A 14,285-nucleotide genomic window follows, 5' to 3' on the forward strand; every position below is an offset into this window, starting at 1 on the left:
AGAGTCTTGCATCTGGGGAAGAACAAGCCCATGGACCAGTGCAGGTTGGGGGCTGAGCTGCTGGGGAGCAGGGTAGGAGAGAGGGACCTGGGGGTCCTGGTGGGCAGGAGGGTGAGCATGACCAGCCATGTGCCCTTGTGGCCAAGAAGGCCAATGGATTCTGGGGTGGGTTAGAAAGGGGTGGTTAGTAGGTCAAGGGAGGTTCTCCTGCCCCTCTGTTCTGCCTTGGTGAGGCCACATCTGGAATGTTGTGTCCAGTTCTGGGCCCCTCAGTTCCAGAAGGACAGGGAAGTGCTGGAAAGAGCCCAGGGCAGAGGCACAGAGATGCTGGAGGGAGGGGAACATCTCCCTGCTGAGGAAAGGCTGAGGGAGCTGGGTCTGTTGGGCTTGGAGAAGAGGAGACTGAGGGGCCACCTCATCCATGGGCACAGATCTGTTCAGGGCAGTGTCAGGAGGGCAGAGCCAGGCTTTGTGCAGTGATGTCCAGTGACAGGACAAGGGGCAGTGGGTGCAAACTGGAGCACAGGAGGTTCCATGGGAATCTCAGGAAGAACTTCTTTGCTGTGAGAGTGACAGAGCCCTGGGCCAGGCTGCCCAGAGAGGCTGTGGAGTCTCCTTCTCTGGAGACATTCCAACCCCCCTGGATCCTGTGTGATGTGCTCTGGGTGCCCCTGCTCTGGCAGGGGGGTTGGGCTGGGGGAGCTTTCCAGGTCCCTTCCAACCCCTGGGATTCTGTGATGCATCTATGAAAAACAGTTCTGGTCTCAAGCAGGGACTGTTATGATTTCATTGTTGAGCACAAGGGCTAACAAAACTACTTGTATCTATTTTCTAGGTGGAGATGGGCATGAAGAACCATGAAATAGTTCCTGCTAGCTTAATTGCCTCCATTGCCAGCCTTAAACACGGGGGCTGCCATAAAATACTGAGAGAGCTGGTGAAGCACAGACTTCTGGCTTATGAACGAACTAAAAGTGAGTTTGAATTCCTGTCGGGCTCCCTCCCTCATTCTGTGCCTCACTGGTGGCACTTCCAAAGTACCACAGCTTGATATGCACCATCCAGAGCACTTGCTGGCCTGATGTTTTCTGGGACTTACCCTGGGAATGTGGATTTCTGCAGCACCCAATGTTGCAGATGTCCAGCTAGTCCAGCTCCCCTGCTAAAGCAGGATCCCCTGGACCACATCCCACTTCTGAAAGTCTCCAGAGAAGGGGACTCCACACCCTGTGCAGCCTGTTCCAGGGCTTTGTCACCCTCCTAATAAAGCAGTTTTACCTCGTATTTCAGTGGCACTTCCCATGTTCCAGCTTGTGCCCGTTGCCCCTTGTCCTGGGCACTACTGAGCAGAGTCTGGCTCCATCCTCCCTGCACCCACCCTGAGATACTGCCAGGCATTGATAAAGTCTCCCCTCAGCCTTCTCCTCTCCAGGTTGAGCAGTCCCAGCTCTCTCAGCCTTTCTCATCAGGGAGATGCTCCAACCCCCCAGTCATTTGTTGCCCCTCCGCGGGGTCATGTCAGGACACCACAACAATCCCAGTTCCCCCCTGTGTCTCCTTTATCTGTGTCTTCCAAAAACCTCCCTGGCTTTTTCCAGGCTATTTAAACTACTCCCCTTGCCTCTACTGCAGAGAAGCTGTTTGTCTTCTGCCCAACTTTCATGAAACCTGCAGGAATTGAAACCTGTTTCCCATTCTGTTAAATCGGGCTGACAACCACCAACAGAACGACCTGGTAACTTGGGTGTCGTGTGTTGGAAGCTGAAAGAAGAACCAAGGCTGAATGGGGGCTTAATGAGTGGGATGAGCTTAATGAGTGAGGTGTAATGAATACGTGGTGATGATGAGTGACATGTTTTGCATTTTTTTCTTTACCCAGCTGTCCAGGGTTACCGCTTAACTAACGCCGGGTACGATTACCTTGCTCTGAAAGCTCTGTCTGCCCGACAGGTCATAACCTCTGTTGGAAACCAGATGGGTGTTGGCAAAGAATCAGGTAATTTATTTAAATATATAGATAGATAAATTGTATTTTTTTTTTTAAGCAAACACTGCTGTAATATTGCTAGGAAGTTTTGCTAGAAAGCAAGTTTTCCTCCAGGTGGCCACATAAACATCAGGGTCATTTCTTGAAAAGCTGTGTGAAGCTTCTGGCTGCACTCACAGGAGCATTGTTCTGCTGCATCCACTTTGTCTGATCCTTGGCTCATTGCTGTAGGAGGTGCTTTGCAGGCAGGTGCTTTTTTGTCTCCTGCTTTGTGTAGAGTTTTGAACTGTTTTAGCAAAACAAGATAATTTAAACTTTTTCACCCCACTTAATGATAAAAAGTAAAATAGGCTCAAAACTGTCTTGGTTCCTCTCACACTCACGTGGATTGTCATTTGATGCAGCATGTAACTGGTGTAATTGAAGAATGAGAAGGGGATTACTGGGGATAAATGGTAGCAATGAAATATAGGGTAATTGTTAACACTGTTTGAGTTAAGAGGAGTTGTCTGTCTGCTCAGTAAAAGGCTTTTCCAGAGCATCAGAGTTTTCCACCAGCATCTACCCTGTGCTTCTCTCAAGGATAGCATTATATTTGTTCCTTGCTGTGCAGAGAGCCCAGGGATCTTACCCTGAATACAGGACCCTTAAGATCTCTTACTCCTAAAGCAGTTTCACATCACATCAGTGTTTCTTATTTCATGTATAATACAAGTGGTGTTCCTCAGGGCTCAGTGTTGGGATGTTTCTGTTCAACATCTTTATTGATGATCTCAGTAAGGACATAGAGTGTGTTATCAGTGAGTTTGCAGAGGACACCAAGCTAGGCAGGAGTGTTGATATGCATGAGGACAGGCAGGCTCTACAGAGAGACTTGGATAGATTAGATCATTGGACTAATGTCAGTGGTCTGGGCTTCCACAAGGCCAAGTGCTGGGCCCTGCACTTGGGCCACATGCAATGTTCCAGGCTTGGGGAAGTGTGGCTGGAAAGTGTCTGGCAGGAAAGGACCTGGGGGTTCTCACTGACAAGCGGCTGAACATGAGCCAGTGTGTGTGCCCAGGTGGCCAAGAAAGCCAATGGCATCCTGGCTTGTATTAGAAATGGTGTGACCAGCAGAAGTAGAGAGGTGATTGTCCCCCTGTGCTCAGCACTGGGGAGGCCACACCTGGAGTGGTGGGTCCAGTTTTGGGCACCTCAATTCCAGAGAGATCTCGAGGTGCTGGAGCCAGGACAGAGCAGGGCAATGAAGCTGGTGAGAATCAATCTGATGAAGAACACTTGAAGGAGCTGGGAATGTGTAGTCTGAGGAAGAGAAGGCTGAGGGGAGACCTCATCAGTCTCTACAACTACCCAAAAGGCCATTGTAGAGAGGTTGGTGCTGGTCTCTTCTCACAGGTAATCAATGACAGAACAAGAGGGAAGGGCTTCAAGCTGCAACAGGGCAGGTTTAGACTGGACAGCAGGAAAAATCTTTTCACAGCAAAGGTGGTCAGACACTGGAACAGGCTGCCTAGAGAGGAGGTTGAGTCACCATCCCTGGATGTGTTTGAGGGTCCTTTGGATGTGGTGTTGGTGGAGATGGTTTAGGGGAGAACTTTGTAGAGCAGCAATGATGACTCAGTGATCCCAAGGGGATTCTCCAACCTGAATGGTTCTATGATTCTTGTAATGGAGTATCATGATCTCTTTAACAATAATTTTGTCTTGTTCAGAACTCTAATGTAGAATATGTAAATCTGGCTGTCTTCTCTAACTCTCTTAGAGCTTGCCATGCTAGAAATAGTGAGAAATAAAGCAAAAAACTTTGGCCTTCAGGTTTTAACTTCTTTCTGAGATTTATGTTATGTCTCTTCCAGACATTTACATTGTTGCAGATGAAGAGGAGCAGCACTTTGCATTGAAGTTACACAGGCTGGGCAGGACTTCCTTCCGCAGCCTGAAAAACAAACGTGACTATCACAAGCACAGGCACAAGATGTCCTGGCTGTATCTGTCCAGACTAGCAGCAATGAAGGAGTTTGCCTACATGAAGGTAGGTGGCTGTTCCCACAGTGCCAGCAAAGGTGTGAGAGACTGGAAGGTACTTTTCAGACTGTCTTCTGTTCTATTCAGTACTGGTAGTTTACATTTGGGTTTGCTGGTTGTTGGTTTGGTTTTTCTTTACTATAAAGACACATTTCAGAGCATGTCAATGCTGTATGTTTGGTGGACTTTCCCATGACAAAATTAAAAGGCACACTTTGTTTTCTCCTGTGGGAGTAATTTTCATTTCCAAGCATATATTGCTACTGTCAGAGCTCCAGATTTTTTTTACCTGCTTTAAACAAATGCAGATGTTATACAGTGATTGAAAGTTGATAGTGGGAAACGAATAATTTATTGTAAAATTAGTTTTCCTCTCTCCTTTTGTCTTGTTCAGCAGTACTATCTACATTAAATATTATTTCACCATTTTAGAAAGCCTTGATAGGTTCTACCAGTTGCCTCCACAGAAGGAGGAAGAACTACTACTAGAAATTAAAACCTCTATATTGGTCCAATTGGTAAAGCATTCTGTGGTCAGGACCCGTAGGAATATAATCATTGGGGCCAGTTTCCCTGAAATGAGAGTTGGGGGAGGATTAATTGCATGCTGAAGTGTGACAGTAATTAAGGAACAAAAGCTGTATTTATGTTGCTTTAACTGGGAACTCTGTCTTAGAAAAATTCACAGAATTGAGCAAAAAGGGAATGAACCCATAAAGAAAATGACTGGATCAAGTGAATGACTGAATTTGCATTAGAAAACATGAACAGGAGAGCTTCAGAATATTGTCCTGTCTTTGGATAATCTTGAATGTGATGTAATGCTGATTATTAATATTTAAGAATGAACTTCTGTCTTGCAGCAACTGAGTGTGGAGTAACTAGTCAGGCAGAATGTAGAGCAGGAGTTTTTCTAATGCCTGACACCCCATTCCCAGTTCCCTGCTACTGACTGCCTGGGCTAACATCCAAGATACAATTCTGTCATTTTTCCATTCTGCTCTGTTTTTCTTCCAGGTGCACCATAGTTAAACTATCAAAAACATAACAGTGTGTGCTCTGGTGCCTAAACTTAGGAGTTTTATTTTCTTTGCAGAGAAAGTTCAAATGCCTGCTATTCTGTCTTTGTTCTTAAGCACATGATTTGTTGTCTCCAGTCAGTACATTTGAGTCATGTGTGCAGCTTCCAGAGTAATACCTATTGCTTATCTTAGAAGGGACTTGGTCAGTCAGTGTCATGTTTTCTTAACTATTGAATTTTTCCATGTGTGAATTTTCAATGTTTCAATTTTTTCCAGGCTTTGCACGACAGAAAATTTCCTGTTCCAAAACCTGTGGACTACAACAGGCATGCAGTTGTGATGGAGCTGATTGATGGCTATCCTCTGTAAGTGCTGAAGTTGGAATTCTCTGTGTTACAGAAACCTCAACAATGTTAGGGCCAGTCAGGTAACATGGTTAGGGTTTTTCCTTGTCCTAGGAGTGAATTCTGACTTCACTAGGCTGAATAATGTTTTCTAGCCCACACTTACTAGCATCCTACTTAATTAGTGTCTTCCTTCCCTTACCTCTTTATTCAGAGAAATTGGGTTTTTTATTAGTCAAAAAACCATAATGAAATAGACTAGTTTTTTAAGGAAGGATTACATCAAAAGACCAGTGTGGCACAGGTTAGTACTGCAGCTGTTTTCTACACAGAAATTGCCTATTCTGTATGTTATTGGATATATATTGTGTTGAATATTCATAGCCCTAATGTTCTGAGCTCCAGTTGGTGATCCTTGCTCTGGTGATTCAGGTAAGATTATGACAGAACTTCTGCTGTGTTTACACAGAGCACCACATGGAATCTGCTTTTGCTTCTTCAAGCAAGACTTTACTTGAGTTGTTCAACCTCTAGAAACCCTAAACATCGTTGAAGTTTGTAGGTAAAGGGAAGATTTGCTTTGTTAGCAGAGCAGAATGCAAAACTCCTATATACTTGATGCAATGTAGAAGAATTTAGGTGTTTAATCCAGAGATTTAAAGTGTCTAGTTCTAACAAACCAGTCCCTGAGCTTGTATAGTAATCAAGATCTAAGCTGGGAAGTTTAATCAAAGGGGAATTAATCCCAAAGTACAACAGTTTCAGAGTAACACAGAAGAGACTTCATTATATTGTCTCCTCACCTTCAGTTGTCAAATAATTCCACATCCATCATCTTCATCATCCTTGTGACCCTCTTCTGGATTCTTTGCAGTATTTCCATGTCTCTTCCTGTGCTGGAAACACCAGAACTGGACACACCAGGTGTGCCCTCACTGGTGTTGAGGAAAGGAGAAGCATCACTTGCCTTGACCTGCTGGCAGTGCTTTATCTAATGCAGCCCTGGATCTCATTAGCCTTCTTTGCAGCAAGGACACCTCGCTGGCTCATATTCAACTTGGTGTCCACCAGGACCCTCAGATCCTTTTCTGCCAAGCTGTTTTCCAGCTGGGTGACGCCTGATGTCATACTGATGCATGAGATTTTTTCTCTTGGCAGTGCTCATTGAACTTCTTGAGGTTTATGCTGACCTCTTTCTTCAGCTTGTTGAGGTCCCTCTAGATGGCAGCACAACCCTCTGGCATATCAGCTACTCCCAGGCTGGCGTCCTCTGCAAACTCACCCATCATTCAGCTCATGAATGAAGATATTAAATAGGACTGGAACAAATTTGACTGCTGGGGTTCACTGCTAGTCACTGACCTTCAACTAGACTTTGTGCCCAGCTTATTCAGGCAGTTCTTAATCCACCTCACTGTCTGCCCATCCAGACTGTAGATCAACAGCTTTTACATGGGAGACAGTGTCAAAGCCTCAGTGACATCCAGGTTAATGTCCACTGCTGTCCCTGCATCTAACGGACCAGTCACTTCATCACAAAAGTTTATCAAGTTGGCCAAGCATGACTTCCCCTTGATGAAGTTAATTACTTTGGGTGATTTTCTTGTCCCTAACGTGCCTGACAGTGGTTTCCAGTATTAGCAACTCCATCACCTTCCCAGACCTCAAGGTGAAGCTGGCAAGCCTGTAGTTTTCCGAGTCCTCCTCCTTGCCCTTCTTCAAGATGAGAGTGATGTTTGCCTCTCTCCAGTCTTCAGGTACTTCTCCCAGTCAACGTGTTTGAACAGCAGTTATCAAGAGTGGCCTTGCAGTGACACCTGCCAGCTTCCTCAGCTCTCAGGGGTACATCCCATCAGGGTCCCTGGATGTATGTCCAAGTAGTAATCTTCCACCAAGGGTACATCTTCCTTGCTCCAGCACTTCCTCATCCTTGGGGACCTGAGATTCATGTCCCAGAAGAAAACAGTTAATGGAGCTTCAAAGAGCAAGTGGGATGTGAGAAGTGTCTGACTGTGAGAAGTGTCACCAATTGATTTTGTTCTGCAATGGGAGCCTGTTGGAGAGCTTCTAGACTTCCACTGTTGTTGTTTGTGTTGCCCAAATGACCCATTCTCATAATGCTGCCTTCAGAGCAGAATATTTCACAAGAGGATAGTAAATGCTGCCCACTTCTTGACAGCTTGTGGTACAGTAACATAACTTTTGCTTGGTTAGTTTCTAAAGGGAAGGTGATTTGTATTCTGTGAGTCAATGTACTTTTCTTTCTCAGGTATACATGCAGGAATGCTTTAAGCTTTGTTTCTTCTCCCCCCCAGCTTAGTCTAAAAAATACATTTCTATAGAAGAAAATCTCCTGGGGCATTTGAAGTTGAATGCAGGAAGACCCAGCACCTACTGAGACCACAAGATGACCTAGAACAGGAGACACCAAAAACTTAAGGATCTGTTATTTAAATAATGCATTGTGACCACGGTGCCTGCTGGGAGACAGTGAGCATAACTTGAAATGAGGTTTAGCCTGGATATAAGGGTAAAGTTTCTCCCCTACAGGACAGTGAGGCAGTGGCACAGGGTGCTTAGGAGGTTGCAGAGACACTCTCCATCCCTGGAACTTTTCAGACCAAGCCAGACAAAGCCCTGAGCAACCTGGTCTGATGCTCAGAGTTGGCTCAGTATTGAGGAAGGTGTTTGAATAGACACTGGAGGACCCTTTTTAACTTGAAATCCCCTGTCATGCTGTCAGATGTGTTTCATAGACTTTGTCTGTTTTTTTAAAAGTCTTTCAAGGTTCAGATTATTCTGTTTCATTTAACTCCTCAGGTGCCAGGTGCGCCAGATGGAAGATCCTGCCTCTCTCTACAGTGAATTAATGGATCTCATTGTAAAACTGGCCAATCATGGTTTGATTCATGGTGATTTCAATGAATTTAATCTCATCTTGGATAATGATGACCATGTCACTATGATTGATTTCCCTCAGATGATCTCCAGGAATGCTTTAAGCTTTGTTTCTTCTCCCCCCCAGCTTAGTCTAAAAAATACATTTCTATACAAGAAAATCTCCTGGGGCATTTGAAGTTGAATGCAGGAAGACCCAGCACCTACTGAGACCACAAGATGACCTAGAACAGGAGACACCAAAAACTTAAGGATCTGTTATTTAAATAATGCATTGTGACCACGGTGCCTGCTGGGAGACAGTGAGCATAACTTGAAATGAGGTTTAGCCTGGATATAAGGGTAAAGTTTCTCCCCTACAGGACAGTGAGGCAGTGGCACAGGGTGCTTAGGAGGTTGCAGAGACACTCTCCATCCCTGGAACTTTTCAGACCAAGCCAGACAAAGCCCTGAGCAACCTGGTCTGATGCTCAGAGTTGGCTCAGTATTGAGGAAGGTGTTTGAATAGACACTGGAGGACCCTTTTTAACTTGAAATCCCCTGTCATGCTGTCAGATGTGTTTCATAGACTTTGTCTGTTTTTTTAAAAGTCTTTCAAGGTTCAGATTATTCTGTTTCATTTAACTCCTCAGGTGCCAGGTGCGCCAGATGGAAGATCCTGCCTCTCTCTACAGTGAATTAATGGATCTCATTGTAAAACTGGCCAATCATGGTTTGATTCATGGTGATTTCAATGAATTTAATCTCATCTTGGATAATGATGACCATGTCACTATGATTGATTTCCCTCAGATGATCTCAACATCCCATCCAAATGCTGAATGGTAGGTACAAAGTTAGAGATGGTTTACAAAGTAAATCTGACAAGTGCTGATGACAGCAAATAGTCAACTGTTTCCATAAACCTGTGTCTGGTTCTTTTTCTACCACTGTTGTCAGGCATCACAAATGATGTTCCAAACATAGTTTCATTTATGAATGAGTAGAAATGTCTCTTTAGCATAAATATGGAATTAATTGCTCCTGAGAGGGAACGATGTTGTTAAGAAACACTTAAAAATAAACTGCCTGCAGTTTGTCTCCCTGGCCTTTTGTCTTGGAATCATTAACTAATTTACACATAAATTCAGTAAAAGACAAGAAGTACAAGTTTGCCATTGCAACAGACATCATTGCTTGATTTTGTGTTTGTCCAATTCTGTCTGTTCACAGGTATTTTGACAGAGATGTGAAGTGTGTTAAGGAGTTCTTTAAGAAACGCTTCAACTATGAGAGTGAGCTCTTCCCAGCATTCAAAGACATCAGGTAGATACAGTCAAATGGACTTGAATTCTCCTGTTGATGGTATTTTTCTTGGCTTTGTGATGAAAACAGGTCCCTGAGAGAGATGCTTTGTAGGAGAAACTGGAAAAGATAGGCCTAACTATGCCATATAATTTGTATTTTTGTCATTCCTATTGTTTTCTCCAGCTGCAGTTAACCTAAGTGGTTTCCAAAAACAAAAGTGTGCTTAAAAATCTCCTGCTGCCTGCAGCTAAGGAAGAGAGATCAATCCCAAAGCCTGATCCAAATGGTGAATATCTAAGAAATGTTCACAGTGATGCAGAAGCACTTTCACCCACCTCTCAAAGCCTGTTTGATAGTATACTCAGGATTTAATTGGCTTTCCCTCTTAAATCTGTTTCTAAAATACTAGTAAATATGGTGACTGCCTCTTCAAAAATCATCATATTCCAAGTGAAAAGTGAAGTTATTTTTCACTTCTTTTAAGGACAAAGCAGTTGCTATGATAAAGTGTTTATCTCAGAATGAGTGCTTTCCAAAGGGGTACCACACTTGAGCACTGTGTCAGAGTACCCACTCTTCTTCTGTTTGTCTAGACCTAATTTGAACTTAAAGCCAAACTGCATTGCAGCTAAAATCAAATAATTTCCTAGAAATAAACAAGTAAATGCTGGTGATGCAGGTGGAATCATCTCCTCTAGAAGTTTGCTTCTCTCAGGCTGCATTCTGTTAATACCCAACCTAAAGCTTAGCACTCTCATGTGTGTTTCAATAGTATGGATAATTATAGTCCAGCTTGATTAGCATTTTAAATCCAGAATGCAGCATCTTGGTAACTTGATGATTTAGCAGACTAAAAGTAAACAGACTTTTACTTCTTTCCCAGGAGAGAGTGTTGTCTTGACAGGGAGATTGCTGCCAGTGGCTATACAAAAGAAATGCAGGAAGATGATGAACTACTATACCCACCAGGTTCTGATGATAATACAACAGATGTAGCAGAATTGGTAGAAGATGCAGAGAGTACCCTCAGCTTCTTGACAGATAAAGAAAACAATGCAAACTTCATGTGTGAAGTGGGTAATTTCTCTGAAAGGAAACCCTCTGAGGACTTCACATATAGCAATGAAGAGGCTGTTACAACTGAAAGCAGTGAAAATACACAAAGGTTGGATGTATCAAAGTTGAGTTCAGCATTACAAGAAGCTGAAGGGCAAGCTGTGCTCTGGAAGTCTGGTGAAGAAGGTGCAGAGAGTTCTGAACTTGCTTTTCTTGAGGGCAGAAGCACAACTGAGAACACTGCTGAAGCCAAAAATCAGACGTGGCAAGAAGAGCACTGTAATGATAAGGAGATAGAAGGAGAATGCCCTGAGCTGGTTGACTTGTCCAGTTTAAATGAGAAATTCAGGTATGACAGGTACAGAATCTTATTTACTGTCTAAGAGTGTGGTTCCTTCCCCTGGTAAATATAACCCCTTCAAGTAGCTCAAAAAGGACTCTTGAGCACTACCCTTGTTTTAATTGAAGACTAAAAATTCAATTTTAAGTGTAAAACACTTCAGTTCATGTTTTCTGATGTTCCTTTTTTCTTCATTTCAGTCAGTATTAGTAGTGAAAGAGCCCTGGATATTAAAACACTGCTTCTAAATAACTTTTATGGATAAGTTTGTCATTTGGATGCTCTGTCTCCAAGCCAGATTTTTCTGCTGCTTGCTCAGCTGAAGTTAGCGGAAAAGAAAAAGCTCATTGGGGGTGTGTTATTCAAATATCATGTCCTAGCTTTTAATTCCTTTCCTGACATACTTAGAAATTCAGGCTTAGCCTTCAAGTTAGCCCCTTCTACATGGAATTCTGAGTTTGTCAGCCCAGCAAGTACTTGGATGCACCTGATTTGTCCTTCTACATGGAATTCTGAGTTTGCCAGCCCAGCAAGTACTTGGATGCACCTGATTTTGCTTTTTAGTGAAGTGACTTGTCAAGACATTGAGCAGAACCTGATTTATTATTTGTTTTTGTTCAGCGTTCTGAATCTTTGTATGTGCTTGGTCTGAAGGTGGCTATTGTGGAACCAATTCTTCCTCCCATGAAATGCCTGCTTTTCTAACAATTAGTGTTTAATATGAAACACTGAAAAGTTCTGCAGGACTTTCATGTTCTGTGTGAAGTTTTCAGCTGGCGTCTCAAAAATTTGCTACTGAAACATGATGCCTGTAAAGGCAAAAGATGTTTTGTGTTGCTGGTGGAATCAAACATTGATTTATGTATTTTAGACATGAAGAGGGTGTCATGCATCTTGCTGAGCACAGAACAAGGACTGCAAGTCCCACATCTGTCAGAAGTGTTGGGAGCTGTTCAACCATTCCAGTGGTAAATACTGTTACTTTTATTACCCAATTTGCTCACAGATCATGTTAAATTGCATATAGCTGTTATTTCATAGTGGTAAGGATTACCCAGCATGAATTATCTTTAACAAGACTGTTGCCATGTACCTCTCTGGTTTGCATTTCCACACTCACAGAAAAATAGCATTGATAATTCTGCAGTTATTTACAGGGAATCATTTCCAGTACTTCTCTTCATATATTACTCTTTGCTCTTTCACCAAAGCTCTACATCACTATTAACAACTCTCATTGAGCCAATAATGCCCTAGTTTTTATATTAATGTATGTTAATACACTAATAAATCAGTTCATTTCTGTTGCAAGCCACAATTGCTATTTTTTTATTGTAAAAGTGGATGCTGAGCCAAGATTTAATTTCACTTTTTTCACCTGTCGTCTTAAGAGATTTCTTAACTCTTTTCTGAAATGTTTGGATGAACTCACTTCAGTGGTTATTTCTGTAGGATTTGACTGCCTGGATTATATAAATCAGAACATTTTACAGCAGAAATTAATATCTTTTTCTTCAACCTCAGATTATACACTAGTCAGTGTGGTTACCTCTGTCACATTTTTTTTCAAGTGCATTTTAATTTTGAAGGGAAGAAAGTCAACTGTTCTTTATTGGATATGAAGTCTTCTTAGTTATTCTTTACTAGTTACAAGGTATTCATGTACAAAAGTAGAACAGCTGATCCATGAACTATTTTTTAAATTAGTTCAGACTAGATACTTGCTATAGGTACTTGAATGTAGGTATTTGGGTATGTACATTCAGTCTCATTTTCATTTGGAATTAGGATCACAAGCTCTGAAAAACCTGCTTTGGGGAACATTAGTGTAGTTTCACCTCTTGCACAAAATGTAGAGGAGGTAAATATGTCCTTTTTCAATTTGCATCTTCATTTCTAGTGCCTAATTAGAGTAGTAGTTCTAGAAATACTGGACCTGAAACCTCTAGTGCTAGCAGGAGTGATTTTTTTTTTTCCCTTAGGCTTCCTCATTTACAGTCTTTATTTCAATATTTAAAGTATTTTGAGGATAGACCAATGAAGGTGCAGATGAATGTTAGGGAGCAGCATGTCTGCATCACAGCCAGGATATTTTTAATAGGACTTCATGCAAGAAAAACAAGAGCTTTGCTCTTCATCATCACAGTTCTGTCTCTAAGGGATGGCATTTTATCTTCCTGAAGAGACAAAGGATTTGATTTAAACTATGGGATAAAGTAAGCAAGAACCACAATGACCTTTTTGAGTGTTTGGTGGATGTGTGTTTAGTCTGCAGGCAGGCACATATATGCAAATGGCACAGACAGACCCAATTAATTTCCTATTTTGAAATTCTAAAAGCCCTTTTAACAGAAAAGCTCTCAAGATTCAGCCACAGACTTTTTCTGCATCAGTTTACCTTGCATAATGCTTTCACCTACATCCCTTTATGCTGAGTAAAATAGAGTTTCTGCCCACTGCTGAATCTCACTTTCACTTTTTAGTGTTAAATCTAAGCATTATGTATAATTAGGGATTTGTAACATAACTACAAAACTAAAAATGCAAAGTAATGGCACAGCAGTGCTGCTTGGAGCAGATGTCTGGTATTGCTGCTGGCATTTCTGATGCTTGTGCAGCTTCCTTTCTGTTTGGTGGCTGAGACAGGCAGAAACATAAGCAGATTTCATGACAGAAACAGAATTCCCAGAGGCATTATCTCAGCAACAGCAGTAGGTACAGTCATGCCAGGAAGAGAAAGCATCCTGAATTTTGTAGTCAGCTGTTCCTCATGAAGTAAGGTATCTTTCTGTGCTTGCACTGGTGCAATTTAATTAGAGGAAATCACTTGATAAAAATTTAAATAATGAGATGTAAACCTGTTCACTCATTCCCGAGCACTTGCTTCCATTTGGGTAAGTCTTTCCACCAGGCCATTGACCACCAGAATGTGGTGAATTCACACTATGGTGACAGATCAAGGACTTCTGGAATCCACCTTGCAAGATTTTTTTCTAGCAAGTTTTGTATAAACTGGGAAGGAAGTCACCTGTCATGGATCACAGTGGGAGAACCTTCTGTCAGAGCTCAGAAGGACAGATGCTTCATTGGCCAAAGAAAAACATCAGTCTGACAGTTTTAACTAGTTGTGATAAACTTCTCTTCAGGAATATTTTTAAAGATTATCTGTAAGTTTTCTTTCCAAAAAGCTCATGGTTAAATGCTGACTGCTAGTCAGTAACCAAGGAAGGAAGGACACACACCATGCAACTGGTTTTTATGCATATTTTGACAGCCTGCATGCAATGCACTGTGGTTCAGGTGGCTCCCTAATCCTGACAGAA

At 42.4% G+C, this 14,285-nt stretch overlaps 1 protein-coding gene across 1 annotated transcript in view; it reads left to right on the forward strand.

Moving 5' to 3' along the window:
- RIOK2 (RIO kinase 2) overlaps positions 1-14,285 on the forward strand; it is a 19,023-nt gene that overhangs the window by 3,349 nt on the left and 1,389 nt on the right. Inside the window, exons 3-10 of the mRNA XM_010001746.1 lie at positions 836-974; positions 1,880-1,996; positions 3,847-4,022; positions 5,314-5,402; positions 8,912-9,103; positions 9,492-9,584; positions 10,450-10,980; positions 11,834-11,930. Of these exons, the coding sequence (XP_010000048.1) occupies positions 836-974; positions 1,880-1,996; positions 3,847-4,022; positions 5,314-5,402; positions 8,912-9,103; positions 9,492-9,584; positions 10,450-10,980; positions 11,834-11,930 (1,434 nt within the window). The remainder of the gene's footprint in view (positions 1-835; positions 975-1,879; positions 1,997-3,846; positions 4,023-5,313; positions 5,403-8,911; positions 9,104-9,491; positions 9,585-10,449; positions 10,981-11,833; positions 11,931-14,285) is intronic.

The sequence above is a fragment of the Chaetura pelagica genome, unplaced genomic scaffold (assembly GCF_000747805.2).
Source record: "Chaetura pelagica isolate M959 unplaced genomic scaffold, ChaPel_1.0 scaffold1077, whole genome shotgun sequence".
Taxonomy (NCBI): Eukaryota; Metazoa; Chordata; class Aves; order Apodiformes; family Apodidae; genus Chaetura; species Chaetura pelagica.